We start from the raw sequence: 20,199 nt of genomic DNA, 5'->3' as shown, positions 1-20,199 counted from the left end.
GGATTTGAGTCCTGGAGTATGTGTGTATGGGTGTTTATATTTCGGGATCATTTCTGCTATTTTGCTCCTCTGCTCACATGGGCATGGCAGCTAGAGGGTGAATTCATTCCCAGCACAACATCCAAGAAAATCTTTTACTAAAATAATTTTGGAAATTAGTCAATGATGAGGGGTGGGGGATGAGAAGATGGTTTTTTGCTCTTAGGGCTAATTGTAGACCTCAGTTTGATGAAGAACAAGACAATTAGAACAGGAAATGCACACACATTATGTACATGTCACCTGGCTGTAATTTTCAGTCTACATTCTCTCCTGGCTACACCTGACCTCACTCCTTAGTTCCAGCTCAGGAGCCACCCAAGAGGCAGACACTGGGGGAGGCTGGTGGAGGGGGACATCTATAAAGGACATCAGAAACCTTGGAGGAATATTCAATCACTGCTCCACTGATCTGGATTTTCATGACTCTCACCCCCTCCTGCTTTCCCCAGCCAGAGCAGCTGAGGTTTGCATATGACCTACCAGTGGTGAGGAGAAAGGGGAGAAAAATGTGGAAACGAATTTGTTCATCTGGGTGATGGAGTGCCCGCTCCCCGCGCCAGCACGCAGGGTTCAATAACGGCAGACAGGACTTCAAAAAATTGCAGCATAAATAGATGAGCCCTTTAAGGTAATAGAAATGCTGTCATCCTGGGGAGAAATATGGGATCCGAATCCCATGGGAGGGGTCACTGGGCCCCTTTTCCCTGCCTCCTGTGCTCCCCATCCCTATCACAACCAGAGCTGAAAGGGAGCATCTGGGCTGAGAAATGGCCACAGGGCCCTTTATCTCCCAGCCACACGGGCTCCATGCGGAGAGGAGGTAGCCAGGAGGGGGTCTAGGAAATGCAGCCCTGGCAGTGACCTCACAGGCTGTTCACTGCAGGCACCAAGGTGGCAGCAATTAGTCCTAGAGCAGTGGATGAGGCTCCAGCAGGCTGGCCACCTAGGTGAGGCCTTAATTAAGGAAAGGAAAGTTGGTCAGCAGAGGAAATGGTGGGGCTGAGAAACTGGCCTTCTCCTCCTGCCATCAGCCATCCTGCTATAGGGAATGTCATGGGAGCATGAGTGATACCCCTTGTTCTGCAGGCTACAAGGGGGTTCCATGTGTGTGGTACAGCTCCATGGAAGTTCTTGTTTGTTCACCTTTGGTTGCTTGACAAGGCTTCCCAGAATTAAACAGCCTAACTTTTTGGCTTAGTATGGCTTTGGGAAATTCCCTGGAGTTTCTCAAAGGACATGTTAAAATGCATCAAAATTAACTGGTTTATTTAAAGGGCATTGTCAGTACTAAAGGTGTTTTTGATGCATGTTCCCGGTATGGGTTGGCTCCATTTAATTTTGTCATTAATCTTCCTTGTTAGTGATGTGTGCATGGACCCATTGTGGCTGTGGTCACGCTCTTGTACGTGTGGAATGAAGTTATTGTGCTGGATTTCTATCCACATTCCCCTAGGGAGACGGTGGGTCTGGGTGCAGTAATGTTTATAACTAATTGATCATCAACCAGTTACAGATTTCTTTGTTTCTCCCACTCCCACAGTTTCACTTGATTTACCAAGAACATGTTCTTTCCTTAGTAATAATAAGAATGATATGGTGTGTTTTTGTTAGTTTGAGTAGGATCATTTAACTTTTCACTTTGTCCCCTATGCTGTTCCCGGAGTCTATTGGCAGGGAAATAAAAGGTATAAACATTGTGATTTTGATTATAAATTAAAATGATCAATATAGAGTATAAGCAATATTAAATTGTTAACCATAACTAATCAATGTTATTAAAATCAAGTATAAGTAAGATTAAAAAAGGGTTAAATTATAAGTTAAGAAGGTTAAGAATTATAGTTTAAACTAAAAGTCTGACGCTCTTTAAAGCCAAGCATGCTGCTATTGTATAGTTTCCTGGCCATGAGCCACAGGCTTTGGGGTGAACTATTGATGCATGAGTAGATGTTTTTGTCACAGCATGAGTGCCTTGGAACATTTTGACCTTTCTTTTTCAATAGAAACAAAATAAAAAATGTTTTGATTAAAAGATAAATCAATGTGTAAAAGATTAGGTAAAAACATATAAATAAAGCAAGATTTTTGTGGCTGTTGTCCACACTTGCACTAGACATCTGTGGTCTGTCTCTTACTTTTCACCGAATCCACACCACCTATTCAGGTCCAACGAATCCTGCGGAGCTGGTCTCCGGCATCCTCCTGTGATGAGAAAGTCTGTTCTGGGTTCTGGGACAGCTCTTGGGAACACAGGAGCCCTCAGCAACCTTGCAGCTCTTGCCAGGTGGAAGCGTCACCTAGCTCTGTTCCCTTCTTCTCACCCCTGTTTCCACCTGTACCCCAACAGGGCACTCAGGCCTTGACTAGTCAGCCTCAAGTGGGAGACTCCTTGGGGGTAAATAACAACAGCCACAGCAGCAGTGGCAGCACCAAAAACAATAAAAGTGGCAATAATAGCTAACACTTATTGAAAGATTACTAATACAGTGGGTACTCTAAGTGCTTTACATGTGCTAATTAATTTAATCACCCAATAATCCTATGAGCTTTATTATTATTCCCCTTTCAAATATAACAAAACGGGCATAGAAAGGTACAGTATCTTGCCCAAGGTCACATGGCTATAATTAGCAGCAAAGCTGGTATTTGAAGGCAGGGAATCTAGTTCCAGAGTCTCTGCATAACCACTACTCAGATTGCAGAGGTAGAAGCTCACACCATTGCCCAAAAAATCCAGAGATGGTGTTGGGGACACTTGCTCCAGTCTCGCTGCAGCTACCTGTTTATTTAAACTTCAGAGAAGCCAACAGGTAGATTCAAGTCCCAGCCCTGCTTGCAAGGTCCCTTGGGAAATGCCATGAATTCTCTTCCTTTAAAGGTCAGTTTGAAAATTTCTGCTTTAAGGGCATCGCTTCTTCCAAGGATTTCATTCCAAAGAGAGTTTATTGAGCAGACATTCATGTGGTAGGCATGGGGGGATGGTTGTGGTTAGGAGATGCAGGGTTATAGAGAGACATGTCCTTGTCCTCAGGGAGAGAGATGAGATATGTGTTATGGGAACAGAGTGGGTGGAATGATTAAATCTGAAGAGAGGAGTATTCAGGGAAGGCTTCATGGAAGAGGCGGCCTTTGATCTTAGCCTGAAATGCTGAGAAAGATTTTCATAGATGCAATAAGTACTGTGGGGAGGACAATCTAAGAAGGGGGAAAAGCTTGAGAAAAGGCAGAGACAGAGGCCCTAATGTAGAGACGATGTTTGGGGAAAAGTGAGTTAATGTGTGGCAACCACACAGATTGTGTCAGGACTTAGCAGGAAATGAGATCATAGTGGACTAACTAGTTTTGAGGTCAGGTTACAAAAGGTTAAGGTTTGAGCTTTATTTGGTAGGCAATGAGGAGAACGGAGAAGGGTGACGTGACCCCAACCAGCAAGTGGATGGACAGCTCCACTAGCACCCTCATCCACAATTCGGCTACTTCCCTGGCCTGAGTGGGTGGGAAGAAGGGTCCTCACTTCTTCACAGAGACACTGCCAGGACAGGGCTTCAGGTACCTCAGGACTCTGCAGGTCTGAGCCCCTGTGTCACGTGACCCCTCACTCTGCCCTTCTCCTCCCCTGTTCACCTGGTGTTCTGTCTGGGTGAGGACCTTGGGTTCTAAGAGGGTGCAGAGCAGCCTCAGAGCCCAGCTTGTGCGGCTGTCCTAGGTGCTGAAACAATGCCCCTCCCAATTTTAAGTACTCCTACTAGAATGGCTGGTGCTCACACCATTGTTTCTACTGGGCGGAGAATTTCATTCCCATTTTACAGATGAGAAATAGAAGCTCAAAACATTAACAGAACCACAGCTATGAAGTCAGTTTCTTGCCTTCCAGCCCAGAGCTCTTTTCCCCCACCAGGCAGCTCCGTGCTATTCACCAATGCATGCCCCAAGTAATTCCACGGCTGCTGCCAAACTAACATGTAAAATGCCCAGACTCTCTTCCCACCTCCATCCCTATCTGTGTTTCCCCAAACATTGGCAGGCATGTCCACCTCACAGTGTTTCCTGAGACTGACCACTCAGGGTCACCCTCAGGTGCTTGGGTGAACCACCTGGTACAGTACTTGTGCACGCTCATGGCTCTGCTCCATTGAGAAAGCCTGGGTGCAGCTCATCCAGACACTCTCCTGGGGGAGGGGATGGTGCTGGGCTTGGGGGAAGCAGTGTTCCTCCACTATTCTCATAGTTTACCAATAACTGCTGCAATTTTGCCAGGTATCTATTACGTTTTGGGCACTGAGCTATGAACTTTCTATATGAAGTTTATCACTCTCACAGCAAAACCTCCTTTTAACAGATGAGAAAGTTCAGGCTTAGGCAGGATAAGTAAATAGAGTAGGGACTGGAAAATCAGGATTTGGACTCAGATCTGTGTGGTTCCAGGTGACCCTTCAATCAAAGCTCATGAACTAACATATGAGAGTTGAGTGAGTCCCACCACTACTGGCTTTGTGATCCTGGGCAGGTCACTTAGCCTGTTTGAACTTCAGCTCCTCATTTGCAAATTGAGGAAAGTGAAAGTGCACCTCTGTGGGCTCTTTGGAGGCATACATGAGATGATGCTTGCAGCAGGGACTCAGTGAGTGCTCACTGCTGGTGTGAACAGGATTATTACTGCAGCACAAGCTTCTTGATGGCCGGATGATGTCTGATTAGTTTTCCATACCCCCACCCTACCCCGAGGTCCTTAGCAAATATCCACTATCCTGGGAAGGAAGGAGGAAGTGCACGAGGGCCAACCCATCCAGAGTGCCAAGTAGGGCCCACTTCTGCCCTATATCATTCTGCCCTCAAGGGGTGGGGACCACCTGGAGCGAGCAGTCATGTCCCTGAGCTCCCATGGGTGGTTCTGCACTACCTCATCAGCACCCCTCATGATTATGTTGAGCCTGAGACCATTCTCAGCCCTCAGAGAATCTACTTTTATAAAGCTATCCCAACATCCTCCTTAAAGAGTCCTTGGCAGTAAGAGCTCTGATGGGCAGGGACAACTGAGAATGTGACCTCATACCCATTACCATGTTGGCTACTTACATCCAGTAGTGGGCAAGACTGATTGACTCCTCCCACCTTACAGAGAAGGAAATTGAGGCTCAGCAAGGTGAAGTGACATGTCCAAGGTTACTGAGCCTAAGATGAAGGTCTCCAAACACCCAAAAACGGGTTCTTTTAACAATTTCCCATCCTAAAGTCTTTCAAGGAAAAAGGCAGGTACATAAATCACAAGCCAACCAACAAAGACATTGCTTATCATTATTGACTATGGGACACTTTGGGGAGAGTCTCAGCTGAGTCTGCAATGCTGATTGCCCCAATCCCCCACTTTGACCAGAGCTGGCTAATTGCAAGAAGTTGCATTCACTCAGAAGCTGGGGTGAGGGCAGGGGTGAGGGCAAGAGTGATGGCTTCCCCCTCGGAGTCTGGTGCATGCAGGAATGTCACGCTGGTTGAGAACAATGGACTGTTCTGTAATCACCACGTGCAGCCCCTGGCCAACACCTGACAGGGCCCCAGAAGGGCCTTTCTAGATGTAATGAGCCTGGGCAGGAGGAGATGGATGGGAATTTGTGGGGTCTCTCAGGGCGTCTTGGCTCACAATCTGTATTAGCCAGAGCCCCAGGCAGGTGGGACTCCACAGAGAGATGATTCCCACAAGTGCCAAGTTCCCCCAAGATCAAGGACAGGAAGTCATTTGCATCCCAGATGGGAGGAGGAGAGGCAGTAGCCCAGCCTTCAGACTGTTGGAGCTCTGGCCTGGGGGTAGTGGGCACCCAGGCCCCCAGGGCCCTGATTTTCCCTTCTTCTGAGGAGCAGTGACTAGCCAGGCAGCTGGGGCTAAAAAAGGGGAACAGAGAGGTGGGACTCTCAGCAGGCCCAAAGACAAAGTATATAATCAGACTATAACAGCCCTCACTGAGCTCCCCCTCCCTTGTGTGCATACACCTCTTGCTCCTATGTTCTCCCATTTCCCCCAGAGAGTGTTTCCTGACTAGGTCCATCCATGTAGCAGACCATCTTAGAAATTAGTTGTCTCATTTCTCCTTGTAAACTCACCATTTATAGATGAAGGAACTGGGACCCTGAGAGGGGAAGCCACTTGCCTAGAGTCATAGAACTAGCCTAGTAGCCAAGCTGGGGCTGGGGTCAGGATGCCCCACTAGCAGTCTGGTGTAGTCAGCTTTAGCCACCTGATATCTTGCTATGTGAGATTTTTAATCTCAAACAGCTATTCTTTCCTACCCAAACCCAAAACCTAGGGCGCTTTCATTTTTCTGTGGAAGTTATGGACAAAAACTCACACCAACAAAGACAAATTAGAGAGGAAACCTCTAGGAGGAACAGACTTCTTTCCCTTTCAAAGATGCCAAAAAGTTCATTTTCACCCAGTTTTATCTGCATTGGGGAGGAAGAGGAGGGAGATGAACAGTGTTTTGTCCTGAGTTCTGCCCTGCAGACCAGAGGCAAACTGCCCTCAAAAGACACAATCACCAGGAAAACCCTAACTCCCATCGTCACAACCAGGACTTCCTTGTAGATCAGTGGATCTCCTCCTTGGCTGCACACTGGCCTCCGCCAGACCACACCTAGACCAAAGACATTAGAATCTCTGGGAGTGGGGCCCAGACATGTGTTTGTAAATTTCCCGGGTGATTCCATTGTGCAGCCCAAGGTGAGAACTACGACTGTACATCAACCTCCTACTAAAAGTGAGGACCTTCACCAAGGTCAAGGGTTTGGATCCCTGTACTGGTCAGCCACAAAAAAAAAAAAAAAAAAAAAAAAAAAAGAAAGAAAAGAAAAAGAAAAGTGAGGACCACTGACCAGCAGCACTGGCATCACCTGGGAGCTTGGCAGGAAGGCAGAACCTCAGACCCCATCCCAGACCTACTGAATTAGAACCTGTAATTTAACAAGGCCTACAGGTGATTTGCAAATTCACTAGCACCTGAGAAGCACTGCTACAAAGTAAGGTACATATCCTGTCTCTACACCTGACAGCTTGCAAGGCAGGCGTTCATTTCACAGGTGAGGAAATAGAACCTAATAGAGGTTAAGTCACTGGTCCAAGGACACAGAGTTGGTGAGTAGGATGGCCAGGATATGACCCAGATCTGGTACCGAAGGCCACAGTCTCTCAACTACCACTTCCTACAGCATAATAGAAAATATGGCCATGGGGGACCCCTCAGCATTTGGATTCTCAGACCCAATGTGTATGCCCCACCTTTGAACAGGATTCCATTTCCAATGTCAAGTTCTCCAGAATCAAATCTCATAAAGATCAGCATAATTCATGAGGAAATACAAATAGTAAACAAATATGTGGGGAAAATGTTCATTCTCCTTAGTAATCAGAGAAATGCAAATTAGAGCAACATTGAGGAACGATTTTCTACCTATGTAATTAGCAAAAATTAAAAAAAATATTAGCAGAGTTGTTCTGAAATAGGTACATTCATACACGGCTGGTGGCAGTGTAGATTTATATAACCCTTGAGGAAAGTAATATGGCAACATCCATCAAGAGCCATAAATATGTTATGCCCACTGACCCTGGGAATTCACCGTAAGGAAATAATTCAGTAGGATGGGGGAAAGCTGTTTGTACGAAGATGCTCATTGCAACATTCTCTGTGAACAATGGATTCAACTTAATATTCAGCAGTAAGGGAATGGCTGAGTAAACTGGGGGTACATCTGCTCCTGCAGAGTTATACAGCCATTTAAAATGATAATTAAGAAGCCCAAGCGGCAACCTAGAAATGTGGGTGAAAGAAAGCAGATGCAAAACTTTATATGTGCACTGTGGTTATTATGTAAAAACATTGTATACACAGGCTGTGGACAGGGAGGAGCTGGGCACAAAGGGAGACGACTGCTGTGTCAGAGCTGGGGGACAATGGAAAGACCTCCTCCTACTTTTACGTTTACAGTTACAAACCCCATCCCTTTGAGAACAGCTTCAGGGGCTCTCTGGTCATGGACTCTATCTCTGAGGGGGCACCCCTGCATACATGGCCACACTCCAAGTTGCATCAGGAGGTGCGGGGAGGTGCGGGGAGCTGGCCCAGTGGGCATCAAAGAGGCCACGGGAGGCCCCTCTCATCTTACCATGAAGCCTGGGGCACAAGTGCAGCCCCCAGTGACGCTGTGGCAGTCAGCGCCGTTCTGACAGGTGCAAGGTAGCTGGCAGCCATCACCATAGTAGCCAGCAGGGCAGGACTCGTTGCAGTGGCGGCCGGACCAGCCCGGCTGGCAGGTACAAACTCCAGTTACTGGGTGGCAGCTGAGTGGATGAGAGAAGGGTGAAAGGACAGTCTGGTCAGGGATGTAGCCATGTCCCATGCTCTGCCTACCCCAAGTCTGGTCTGTCCAGGGTAGCAGGATCAGAGGACCTCTGAGGTTAAATTGCTCAATGCCTTGTCTATTTATCAAAAGATGCCAAGGCCATGTGGCCTTATTAGCCACCAGAAACTGAGGCTCATGGTGGTTATGTAACTTGCCTAAAGACACGCAGCAAGGAGGTGGCAAGATCAGGATCAGAGCACAGGTCTTCTGATTCCCGAACAAATGCTCTTTATAGTACAAATATATAGAAGCCAAAGCAGAGGTTGGCCTCTGTGGTCCCTCACCTTATGGACTATGGAGTCCAGAGCTTCACCCACCATCACCCAAGGCAGATGCCTAGCATGGGGACAGGCACAATAGGTAGCAATGAGACACAGCAGCTCTCCCTATCGCAGGTGCTCAGCGGATATTGGCTGAGTTAAAACAAGACCTCAGGGGCCGGCCCGTGGCTCACTTGGGAGAATGTGGTGCTGATAACACCAAAGCCACGGGTTCGGACCCCTATATAGGGATGGCCAGTTAGCTCACTTGGGAAAGCATGGTGCTGACAAAACCAAATCAAGGGTTAAGATCCCCTTACTGGTCATCTTTTAAAAAATAAATAAATAAATAAATAAGTAAGTAAGTAAATAAGTAAATAAATAAAACAAGACCTCAGTCTGGCTAATTAGCTCAATTGGTTAGAGTGTGGTGTTACAACACCAAGGTCAAGGGTTTAGATCCTTGTACTGGCCAGCCACAAAACAAAACAAAACGGAAAACCAAGACCTCAGGGCAGATGTGACTTCCCCTCTCTGGCACTGTCTGCTCTGGCGAGAATATACCCAACTATGCTTTGCCAGGGCTCTTTAACAGTGAATGAGCTCTTCTCTACCCCCTATCTGTCTAGGCTAGGGAAAAGACCATTTGGCTGGAGGCAGGTGCTGCCTGGCATGACCTCCAGAGAGTAGGGCAAATTGTGGCTGGTAGCAGTCTGATCCGACAGCCAATGTCCATTGGTCCAAGGCAGGGGACCATCGCCATCAGAGGATGCTGGGTGTGGTGACCATGAGTTGCCCAGAGCTCCTGCAGGAGCATCATTGACTGATGGCCCCAGCTGCTGTGTCTGAAATTCAGAGGCTGCATTTCCCATGGGCTGCTCTCAGCTGGAGCACAGCAGAGACACGAAGGTGGACACATTCCTGGGAGATTGGGGACCCCTATGATGTGTACCTTTGGCTTCAAGACTCCCCATCTTGCCAACTTTTCTTAGAACTGTGCTCCAGGCTAAAACCTTTTCACCCAACTTCCCTTCCTTCCCTCTCTCTGTCATTTGGGTCATACCTGCATTGAGGTCTGACAACTCCCCCAGCCTCCCCAGCTCCCTCTCCATCTCCCCAGCTCCCTCTCCATCTCCCCTCACAGACCTATCCTCCTAGTTAAACCTCTTGCACTTGGCATCTGCTTCTGGGAGGGCCCAGACTAACATACCAGAGCAGGTTCTGGGTGGTAAAAGTAAGCCTCTTAGATTTCCTGTGTAACCTGCCTCCCTGCTCCAGAGTCCAGCTCAGGGGATACAGTCAAGAGAAGCATGCACTTGGGGCCGGCCCGTGGCTCACTTGGGAGAGTGTGGTGCTGATAACATCAAGGCCATGGGTTCGGATCCCATATAGGGATGGCCGGTTCACTCACTTGGGGGAGTGTGGTGCTGACAACACCAAGTCAAGGGTTAAGATCCCCTTACCGGTCATCTTTAAAAAAAAAAAAAAAAAAAGGAAGAAGGCACTGGCTTGGCAGGAGGAGCCTGGGTACAAGTCCTGGTTCTGCTAAGTTCCTTGAAGACATGGGCTTTGTCTCCCTGGGTCAGTGGTAGATCCCCAGTGCCGAGCTCATATTCACTGCCCAATTAAATATTTGGGAATGAATACAGCTTTCACTATGTATAATTATTTTCTGCGTGTTTATCATCTGTCCCCCACTGGGTTGCAGCTCCATGGGGGAGAGCCCTCTGTCTGTCTCATTTACCTCTCAGGGCCCAGCAGAGTCCCTGGTACACAGGAGGTGCTTGATACTTATTTGGCAAATGAATTAATGAACAAACTAATTGTGTGAAGCCCAGCCAAGCTGTTTCTCTTCTGGGGGCCCCTGTTTTCTCACAGAAAATGAGGAGGTGGACAGAAGCAGACAATTCCTGAATAGTAAGTGCAAGCAGCTAAAAATCATTTTGGAAAATGTTTAGTCTCATTAATCATCAAGTCACAACAACAATTAATTGGATACTACTTTTCCTCTATGAAACTAGTAAAGATTTTTTCTTTTTTTAAATGCTGGTAAAGGTTTCAAAACAATTTGGGGTTATGTATCAGGAGACCTAAAAATATTCAGACTCTGGGCCGAGCCCGTGGCGCACTCGGGAGAGTGTGGTGCTGGGAGCGCAGTGACGCTCCCGCCGCGGGTTCGGATCCTATATAGGAATGGCTGGTGCGCTCACTGGCTGAGTGCCGGTCACGAAAAAGACCAAAAAAAAAAAAAAAAAAAAAAAAAAATTCAGACTCTTTGGTTTTGTAATTCCGTTTCTAGGAACCTATCCTAAGGAAATACTCATAGTTGTGGAGAAAGATTTATTAACAGAGATGTTCCCTGAAGAATTATTTATAACAGTGGAAAATGGAAGCAATTTAAATAATAATAAATAATATGTGACCAGGCTAGTAAAGCCCCAGGCATTCTACACATAATTTCTAATCCTCAAATAAGTTTGTGAGTTAGGTATTAGAGCCTCTATTTTACTGACAGCACTTGGAGATTATGCGACTTGCCCAAGGTCACACAGATAAGTCAGTGAGTGGTAGAGCTGGATTCTAACCCAGGTCTGTCTGGCCGTGTTTTATCCACTAACTCCTGCCGCCTCTGTCAACGGGGTGCTGATTAAATGAACTATGACCATCCACATGAAGGAATCTTAGAGAGGTATTCAATTGTTTTCCAAAATATTTTCTTCTTTTTTAAAAATAAGTTTTATTTATATTTATTTTTGTGGGGTACAATGTGTTTCAATACGTGCATATATGGCACAATGATTGGTTTAGGGTAGATAGCATAGTTTTGTACCCGTTAATACATCCCTTTCTCCTCCCCTTCACCTATCTCCCCTCCTAGTCTCTGGTAACCATTTGTTTTCCAAAATATTTAATGATATGATATAAGGTTAAGTGAAATAAGGTAGTTGTATACAAAGTCATGATCTAAAATATGAAAAAAAAAATGATATAGATGTAGACGTGGATGAAGAATGAACAGAGTACAGCAAAGTGGTTTTTGTGCTTACCTCTGGAGTGAGAAATTATGACTAATTCTGAGTTTTTTCTTTAAATGTCTGTATTCTCTAACTTCCCCAAACTGAGCATCTATTTCATTTATAAAAAGATGTAAAGTGATATAAATTATAGATACATTTAAGAAGAATGGGTGTAAGGGATGAGTGTTTGAAGACTTTCTGACCTTCACTGTTCTAGAAAAATTCCTCCGATCTCCAAGCACTGTTAGGGGGGACAACGACCTACATGGGTGCCAGGGGGCAGGGCCCGCTTGGTGGCCCTGACACTCAGCCAGATGGTTTTGGGGCATTACTCTCTCGACACTCTGAACAAAGCCCTCAGGCACAGCATTTCTAGGTTCCAACTTTCTAAGTCCCTCCTCTGAGGTTTAGGTTTGGGGAAGAGGGATCAGCACAGTCACGGTCATGGAGACTGGCATGCCTGGACCCAGGAATGACCCGGCAGGTATTGCCTGCTGCCATCAACTCTGCCCAGCCCCAGAGATTCTAGAAGGTCTCAGGCATCTTTCTGCCCTTCCCATCAATAGTTCTTCTGCTATCTCTTTTCTTCCTTGCAAATGGCCATGCTGGAGTTCACCCATTACAGGTTCTCACTTTGGCAAGGGCACCACCTTGAGAAAAGTACACTAGACACGCAATGAGCTAGCAAGCACGGACTTCTAAGTACTCCCTGCCTTTCCTGCTTTTGATCTCTGCTGCCATTGCTTTGGCTGCGTAGGGGTGTGTCTAAGCACTAATTATACTTTTTACTCTGAGAATCAGAAAGCTCAAAACCAAATCCAAAATCATTCCTTTCTTTCTCCTTTTCATGTCCTTACGATTCTATTTCCAAAAATGAGGTATTTATTTTCTTAATTTGATTACTTGTCTTATATTATAAAAACTCCAAAAGTCCCTCTGAAACGAGGATGGGGAATGACAGCTGACAGTGATTATGACTGACAGCTGTGATCACCATGCTCAGCACCTTTGTCCCACAGCAGAGGGACAGGTGCATCCCCTCTCCCAGGCATCCCTTCCTCCCAGTGGTGGTCACCATTCCCAGCAGTGGTCCCCATACCTTTGGGTCCCCTGGTTGGCCAGGGACTGCTGGTTTGGCTCAGGCTAAAGTCATAGTCACCAGTGTTTAGGTTGGTTCAGTTCTCTCTGAGTTTTTCCCCCTTTTCTCCTATTTTCCCAAGACATAGATTAATCACAAATTAATAGTAGCCGAAAGCTGAACAATACAGGAATCTTTTCAGAGTGGATTTTTCTGCCTTTCTTTTGGCCACTATGAGATTTCTATCAGTGTTGCATCTGTTGGCTAAATTGAATCTTTCAAAGGTAATACATGATCATGGCTGCTGGAATTTGTCTATGACATTCCAATTGTGGAGGGGGTATTTAAGAGACCTGACACACAGGCACTCTCTTTCTCAAGGTTATTCTTTTATGAAAGAGGATAGCTTCTTTGTGTGTGCTACAGAGTTTATAAAAGGGATGAAGTGTTGGGGGATCTTACCAGCCACTTCTACCTTCCCAGGGCATGCAGATTCAACCTCTGTGAAGCAGCCTCGCCAGAGGGGCAGGGAGCAGAGAGAGGCTGGGGCTAGGTGGGTAGGTCTTTCTTTGGTTGGGGGTTGGGAGTACTTTGTCTCCCTAGGAAGGATGCTCAAGGCCTTGTAAGCCTGTCATTGGGTAGGGTTGTTGTAAGCTTTGCAGAAGCCAGGGAGAGGTGAGGTTAGGTTTCTAGAGATCCCATGCTCATCTCTCAGGGAGTTGGGTGAAAGCTTCACTTTCAAAGACCACAAGAGAACTTTTTGCCCCACTGGGTTGATGAAGGTGATGAATAGACTGGGAAACTGAGGCATACAGAGGAGAAGTACATATGTCAGGACATTTGCTGTCTAGAGGTAGAGGTCTGAGCCCAGGATTCAGGGGTCCCGACCCATACCCAGTACCTGCAGCTTAATTGCCTTGAGATTAGGAGTGACAGAGTCATTTCTGTGCTTTTCTTGGATCCCAAGAGAAGGCTCTATAATGGGACCAAGGCTCATGGGAAGAGAGGGGCTGACCAGTGTCCATACCAAGGAAGAAAGCTGTTCTCTCTGTCCATGAGGACAAAGCCAGCATGAGAGAGTTCAGTTGGACCAGAGGCTCTCAACCTTGGGCAATTTTGCTTCCCCCACCCCACCCCACCCCAGGACATTTGGCAATGTCTGGAAACCTTTTTGGTTGTCAGAACTTAGCGAGGGACTTGCCTATGGCATTTAGTGGGTAGAGGCCAGGAATCCTGCTTAATATCCAACAAGGCACAGGACAGCCATCACAACGAAGAATTATCCAGCCCAAAGCGTAATGACAGCAAGGCTGAGAAACACTGAGCTGGACTGAACAAAAACTTTGCAAGTGTCAGGGGCTTAGTCACAGGGGCAGCGTGCCAAGAGAGAGGAGTGAAATATTTAAATTAAAAAAAATAGGGCACACATCAGTTAATGGGCAGAACCATCTAGAGGGATGGACTGTTTAAGATTAATTCAGTGATTCTTTTTACTGAAGACCTTACTCTATGCCAGGCACTGTGCAATGCTGAGGCTAGAGGCTACGGAGATGGACAAGCCAGGCTGCTCGTGCCCTCAAGGAGCCCAGGCTGTGCCAGAGTTCCCCTCGAGGATGTGGTGATACAGACACTGAGGAGCCCTGCCTGGGGGGTGGTCTGGCAGGCACACTTGGAGCCCCCGCTCCGAAGAATCCCCACTGCCTCCCAATTGCTGAAACATGACACATGTTAAAGACAGTAAAGCAAATAATCATCAATATTGGATGGTCTGCGATTAGTGACAGAGAAGAGGGAGTCTTTCCAGATTAATAATGCATTGAGCACTCCTTCAGAGGAAGGATAAATTATGCAGGGCACAGTTGCTCAGACATGGGAGGAAAACAATAGCTCTTTAATTTAGGGCTTGGTTGCATCTCTGTGTCAGAGACGATCCCTGAATTGGACCCCAGCAGCCTTGCTTCCTGTCCCTGAGAAGATCCTCCCTCGGCTTCCCAGCAGGGGTGGGGAATCCTGGTGCTGTCCCCCACCCATGGAATAATCGGAGGCAGCTGCCCAGTCCTCTGACCAGCCATGTGGGACTCCTGTGTTTATACTCTTGGAGCTCTCACCCTGCCCTTCGGATCCAGCCCAGATGCCACCTCTTCCAGGAAGCCTTCCCTGACCAGTGTAGCAGTCTCTTGTGGTGCTGCCTGCACACAGTCCTGGGTCACAGTTACTTGGGCACATGTTGGGACTCAGCAGAGCCAGCCACATGTATTTCATCAATTCTAAGATGTACTTCTCCCCCATATTTCACATCTCCGATATTGGGCATGTTATACAATCAATGGTACATTATAGCTACATTGACAACATTTTCCTTTTTTAGTAGTACATAAAATAAAGCTGTGCCTCACTACTGGTGTTATTCGGTATTTGAAGAAACATGGTATAAGGTACCCAGTGTGTATGAGCGTTCCAGACCTGAGTTCCTGAAGGCTGGGCTGGTGCTGAAGGTGCCTCTGTTTCCTCCTCATGGCCCAGCCCTGCAGACACTCTTTTCTTGTTGAATGAATGGCCGAGTAAATGAATGCTCAGGTCATATACAGGCTCCAGGACTCCCTCTGTATCGTCTCCTTCCCAACCCTCCGTTACCTAGCACCACCCCAGCTGCTCAGCTCAGACTGAGGACCATTTCTATCTAAGCCACAGCAGCTGCAGACATGCCTTTGCTTGCAGTGACCAGAGGCTCCAGGGCGATTTGTGAAAAATCAAAAGATGGAAATGAAGAGGGGTCAAGGCCACGTCCTGGCTGTCCCAGCGAAAAAGCTGCAAAGCAGAGGCATTCTCTGCCTCCCCTGCAAATAGCAGCAGCACCCCCTGCCCAGAGCAGCTGGTCCTCCCTGAGCTGGTCCTCCACCAGAGCAGTCCCGAAGGAAGAAGGGATGCTCCCCGCACCCTTCACCACCCAGATCAGACACAGCCATGATGAAGGGTTGTAGAGGCATTTATCTGGGGAGGACAGCCTCATTACTACAGAGGGCGCTGCCAGCTGGTGCGTGAGGCAGGAAGGGAAGGGAGCCAGGAGAGGCGGCTGGGGACAGCTCTGGCTTTACAAGTTCAGGCTCCTTTGGAAGCAGGGGTGAGACAAGCTTCTGCCCAGGAGTTCCCAAGCCACAAAGGACACAGACTGCAGGGAGATGATGGCTCCAAGTCTAGGCCCTGATGAAGGGCTGCCCTCTGTCCCTCCTGCTCCTCTACCCTTGCCAGGGACTACTGGGACAACCCTCTCTGGACCTCAGGGTGGGCCACACTGATTTTTTTTTTTTTTTTTTTGTAAAGATGACTGGTAAAGGGATCTTAACCCTTACCTTGGTGTTATCAGCACCACGCTCTTCCAAGTGAGCTAACCGGCTACTCCTATATAGGGGTCCGAACCGGTGTCCTTGGTGTTATCAGCACCACATTCTCCCAAGTGAGCCACCGGCCGGTCCCACACTGATTTTTAAGGTCCCTTCTAGTATTAACCTTCTGTGGCTCAAGCCCTTGCTTCTGCCCTATGGCCCTGTCTCTGGTTAGATGCTGTGTATGTAGATGGGAAATGCTCTCTAGGACAATGTGCTCAGAGCTTGTGGCATTCCCATCCCAGGCCCCAGGATAGGGCAGCCCCGCCACACCCCCAACCTGCTACGCCAAGTCACCAGGCTCTCTCCTTGCTCCTGTGTGTGGGGTCTCAGATTGGCCCATTTTGAAATGCAGGCAGCCAGATGTGGTGAACAGAGGCAGGTGACTTGGGTTCTGGTCCTGACTCTGGTTGTGTGGTTATTAGAGCTGATGGCTGAGGTCACAGCTCTTTTCTACCCTGCCTGGATGGTTGCACTGAAGGTTGGGGGCCATGGCTTGAGAAGCCCCCTCTCCATTACAGCCCACCCTGCCCCTGTCCCCACAATTACCTGTCCCCAGCTCATACCTGATAGTGTTGTTGGCATCACAAGGGCAGGGCAAGGTACAGCCTGGGCCATGCAGGCCCTCAGGGCACAGCCGCTCCTGGCATCGTGGGCCCTTGTAGCCAGGCTCACACTCACAGGTGCCCGTGGTGGGCAAACACTGGCCCCCGTTGTGGCAGTCACAGCGCTGGGAGCACTGGAAGCCGAAGGTCCCAAAGGGGCATTCCTCTTGGCACCTGTGGGACAGCAAAGCGGGCTGAGGCTGGGGGCTGGGATCCCTCACCTGTCCTTTGGGATCAGTGCAGCATGCACCCCCCCTAGCCTGCACCCGCTCACAGCCTCCTCCCCTCTCCTCCAGGAAGTAAACCATGGTTTAGTTCACCCCAATCAGTTCTCCCCTTCATGCCAGGTCTCCTCAGTACCCCCAGCATGGAGTCTGTACTATAATTCATTGATTCTAGACATTATGTCAAAAAAAATTTTTTTTATTGTGGTAAAATATACATGCTGTGGTTTGATTGTTTGTGTCCCTCCAAAATTCCTATTGAAACTTAATCCCCAATGCAACAGTATTAGGAGGGTTAGCCTTTGGGAGGTGATTATACCATGAGGGTTCTGCCCTCATGAATGGATTAGTGCCTTATGAAAGGGCTGGAGAGAGGTATTCAGGTCCCTTTTTTTTGCCCTTCAACCCTTTCTGCCACGTGAGGACACAGCATTCAAGGCTCCATCTCAGACGTAGAGACCAGGCCTTCACCAGACACCAAACATGCCAGCGCCTTGATCTTGGACTTCCCAGCCTCCAGAGCTGAGGGAATAAATTTCCATTGCTTATGGATTACCCAGTCTCAGGTATTTTATTACAGCAGCGTGAACGGACTAAGACTATATGTAACATAAAATTTACCGTTTTAACCATTAAGTTTACAGTTCGGTGGCATTAAATACATTGATATAGTCATGTAACCATAACCACCCTCCATCTCTAGGACCTTTTCATCTTCTAAACTGAAACTCTATACCCATTAAACAATAAACCTTATGTTTTTAAAAATTTCTGAAATTAAATGTCTTATAACTGAAATGTCATAGTTTAATTGTCAGTGTTTTTCATTCTTAGCAGAATATAAAATAATGATGCATCTTACTATTGGTGGCATCTTAGATTTGATGAAATAGGGTAATTTCATTTCTATACATTGTCTCTTTTTTTTTAGTCTTTTGGGCAGATGTACAGTGTCCTTTGTCATGCTGGGAGATGTGTCTCCTCCCAGTGTGGAATTCCCCTGAGTAGGAGAGGCATCCTCCTTCATCAGACTGGGACATCCCCCAAGACAAGGGCTATTTCCCCTTCTTTGGATTGGGGGTCCCCTCAAGGAAGGGGCTGAGTCTCTCCCATCAGCCTATTTGACCCCAAGGAGGACTGGGCCCCCATTGTGTCCTGCATGTGCTCAGACTGGAACTTGGAGCTCCCATCATAATAAATATTCGATTTCATTTGACTCCCAACCATGAGTTGTGGGTCTCCTGAGTGTGACCACTGCTGACCACCTGGCTTCCTGAATGTGCCTCAACACCCCTTACAGTCTAGGGTTGTTTCCCAGGGGAGGCAAGATCCTTGTCAAAGAAACTGGATCCAGCAAGTTAAGGGGTAAACCTGGGGGCATGATGGGTTAAAGAGGGGGAAGCTCCTGCATCCTAAAGACAGACAGAAATGGCCTCTGGCCTCTGGGATTTGAGATGATCTGTCCCAGCACTGCTCCAACAGTGCAGATAATGGAGAACTGACCTAAAGCTCTGTCATCCACTAACTCATCATAAAATGGGATGGTAATAACTAAATCTCATCACGTTGTTTGAGGATTAAATGAGATAATGTACGTAAATATTTAGAAAGGTGCCCGTGGATAAGGCTCAATAAGAAATGTTAGTTATTCTTATTACTCTCGCTAATGTTTTCTACAGTTCTTATAACAGAGCCCATCTGACCTTCTGCCCGTAAATTCTAAAAAAGCTAGAATTCTAAAATGTTAACAGGGGACTAGACTTGAAGAATTAATAATAAGTGTTTTAATTATCATATTTTTCCATTTCCCATGTTTTCCATAGGTCTTCTACAATAATCAAGGGGGCAAAGGGCAATAAAAGAAGTTTTGTAAAACTCCAGCCCTAACTTCTTGGAGGGTCAGGGGGTGGAAGCAAGTATTCTCCACAGGCTGGGCAGGAGATGTGGTGTGTGGATGATCTCGGTTGCCTATCATGAGGGTGAGTAGCCAGACCCCAGGGGATGGGTAGGGCCTGCCAGTGAGTGCCTGGGGGGCAACAGCAGCCAGTGTGTCAGGACACTAGTCTTGGCAACTCAAGAGTGGGGTGTCCCTGACTCTCTGCTGTCTTTCTTGCTCTGTGTCCACAATGACAGAGACAGGAAGAGAGTGACTAGGGTCTGGCCTTGAGAGCTTCCTTCATGGGAAGATGCCACCAGCTCTCCCCTCTCATAGCCACTGTGGCAAAGGAGAAATCTGGCAGAATGGAGGGGCAGCAGGGGTCATAATGGCAACAGCCTTGGGCACCATATAGAGAGGGGTTTCCAGATGCTCAGGCCTCAAAGCCCATCCCCAGCCCCTGAAGCTGCAGTTATTCTCATCACCTTCACTTTGGAGTTGAGGAGGATGAAACAGGTGAGGTGGCTGTTCCTAGCTCACCAGCCTGTGAGTGACGGTGACCCCAGATTGTCCTGCAAGTTAGCCAATCCGAGGCCTCATGAAGGGAAAGAGAGCAGAAAAGAGGGGGATGAGGAGGAAAGAAAGTAGGGGATATCTGCAGAAGTCATGGAAAGTGGAAGACAGGAAGGAGGAGGAGTAGGATGGGGGAGGGAAGGAGGGAAACTGAGGCAGAAGGGGAGGACAAAGAGCTGTTGATGACCTGGACAATCACTATCTGAACTGCCAGTCCCTGGCCCATGGATTTCCCAGAAGTCACTGAACTTTGCTTGCCTCAGATGTCTCAAATGTCAGGAAAGAAAATCCAAACTAGGAGACACATCCCGATGCCTCCTCCCTTTCACTCAAACATCCCTGCTCCCTCCTGCTTAGCAGGACTGGGCAGAGCCTTGGACACTGAGCTCCTCTGAGGGGCACGTCCCCACCCCACCATATTTTGGGGGTAACTGAATCCAGAATCCCAGAAAAAGAATCTGGAAATGAAATATTCACAGCCTAATCCATTTACATAACCAGCCTCATTTTTTTTTCCTACTTACAATTTAAACAACTTATTTATTTAGAGATCAAGCAACGACTGCTAATGAATTTTACACAAAGCACGCTAATAACAGGGCCTTTGGAACAGAAGGGTAATCACAGCAGGAATTAGTTTTCTACTTAAACATCCTTCCTTTGCAACATATCAATCTAATGTGTCCGATATTGCCATTAACAACCAGATACATTGCTCAATTAAATTACGAAATGAGCTGCAAAGCTCTC

The 20,199-nt window shown here is 47.4% G+C and overlaps 1 protein-coding gene across 6 annotated transcripts in view; it reads right to left on the bottom strand.

The window, feature by feature from the left end:
* The window catches only part of MEGF11 (multiple EGF like domains 11), a 227,730-nt gene that overhangs the window by 49,365 nt on the left and 158,166 nt on the right, over window positions 1-20,199 (bottom strand). For all 6 annotated transcript variants that reach the window (XM_063092195.1, XM_063092192.1, XM_063092190.1 and 3 more), the window contains 2 exons: window positions 16,738-16,950; window positions 8,197-8,371 (listed from right to left, as the gene is read on the bottom strand). In XM_063092195.1, the coding sequence (XP_062948265.1) occupies window positions 8,197-8,371; window positions 16,738-16,950 (388 nt within the window). The remainder of the gene's footprint in view (window positions 1-8,196; window positions 8,372-16,737; window positions 16,951-20,199) is intronic.

The sequence above is a fragment of the Cynocephalus volans genome, chromosome 3, assembly GCF_027409185.1.
Source record: "Cynocephalus volans isolate mCynVol1 chromosome 3, mCynVol1.pri, whole genome shotgun sequence".
Classification (NCBI taxonomy): Eukaryota; Metazoa; Chordata; class Mammalia; order Dermoptera; family Cynocephalidae; genus Cynocephalus; species Cynocephalus volans.
Note: the sequence above shows the minus strand (reverse complement) of the source record. Positions and strands in the feature narration are given on the sequence as shown.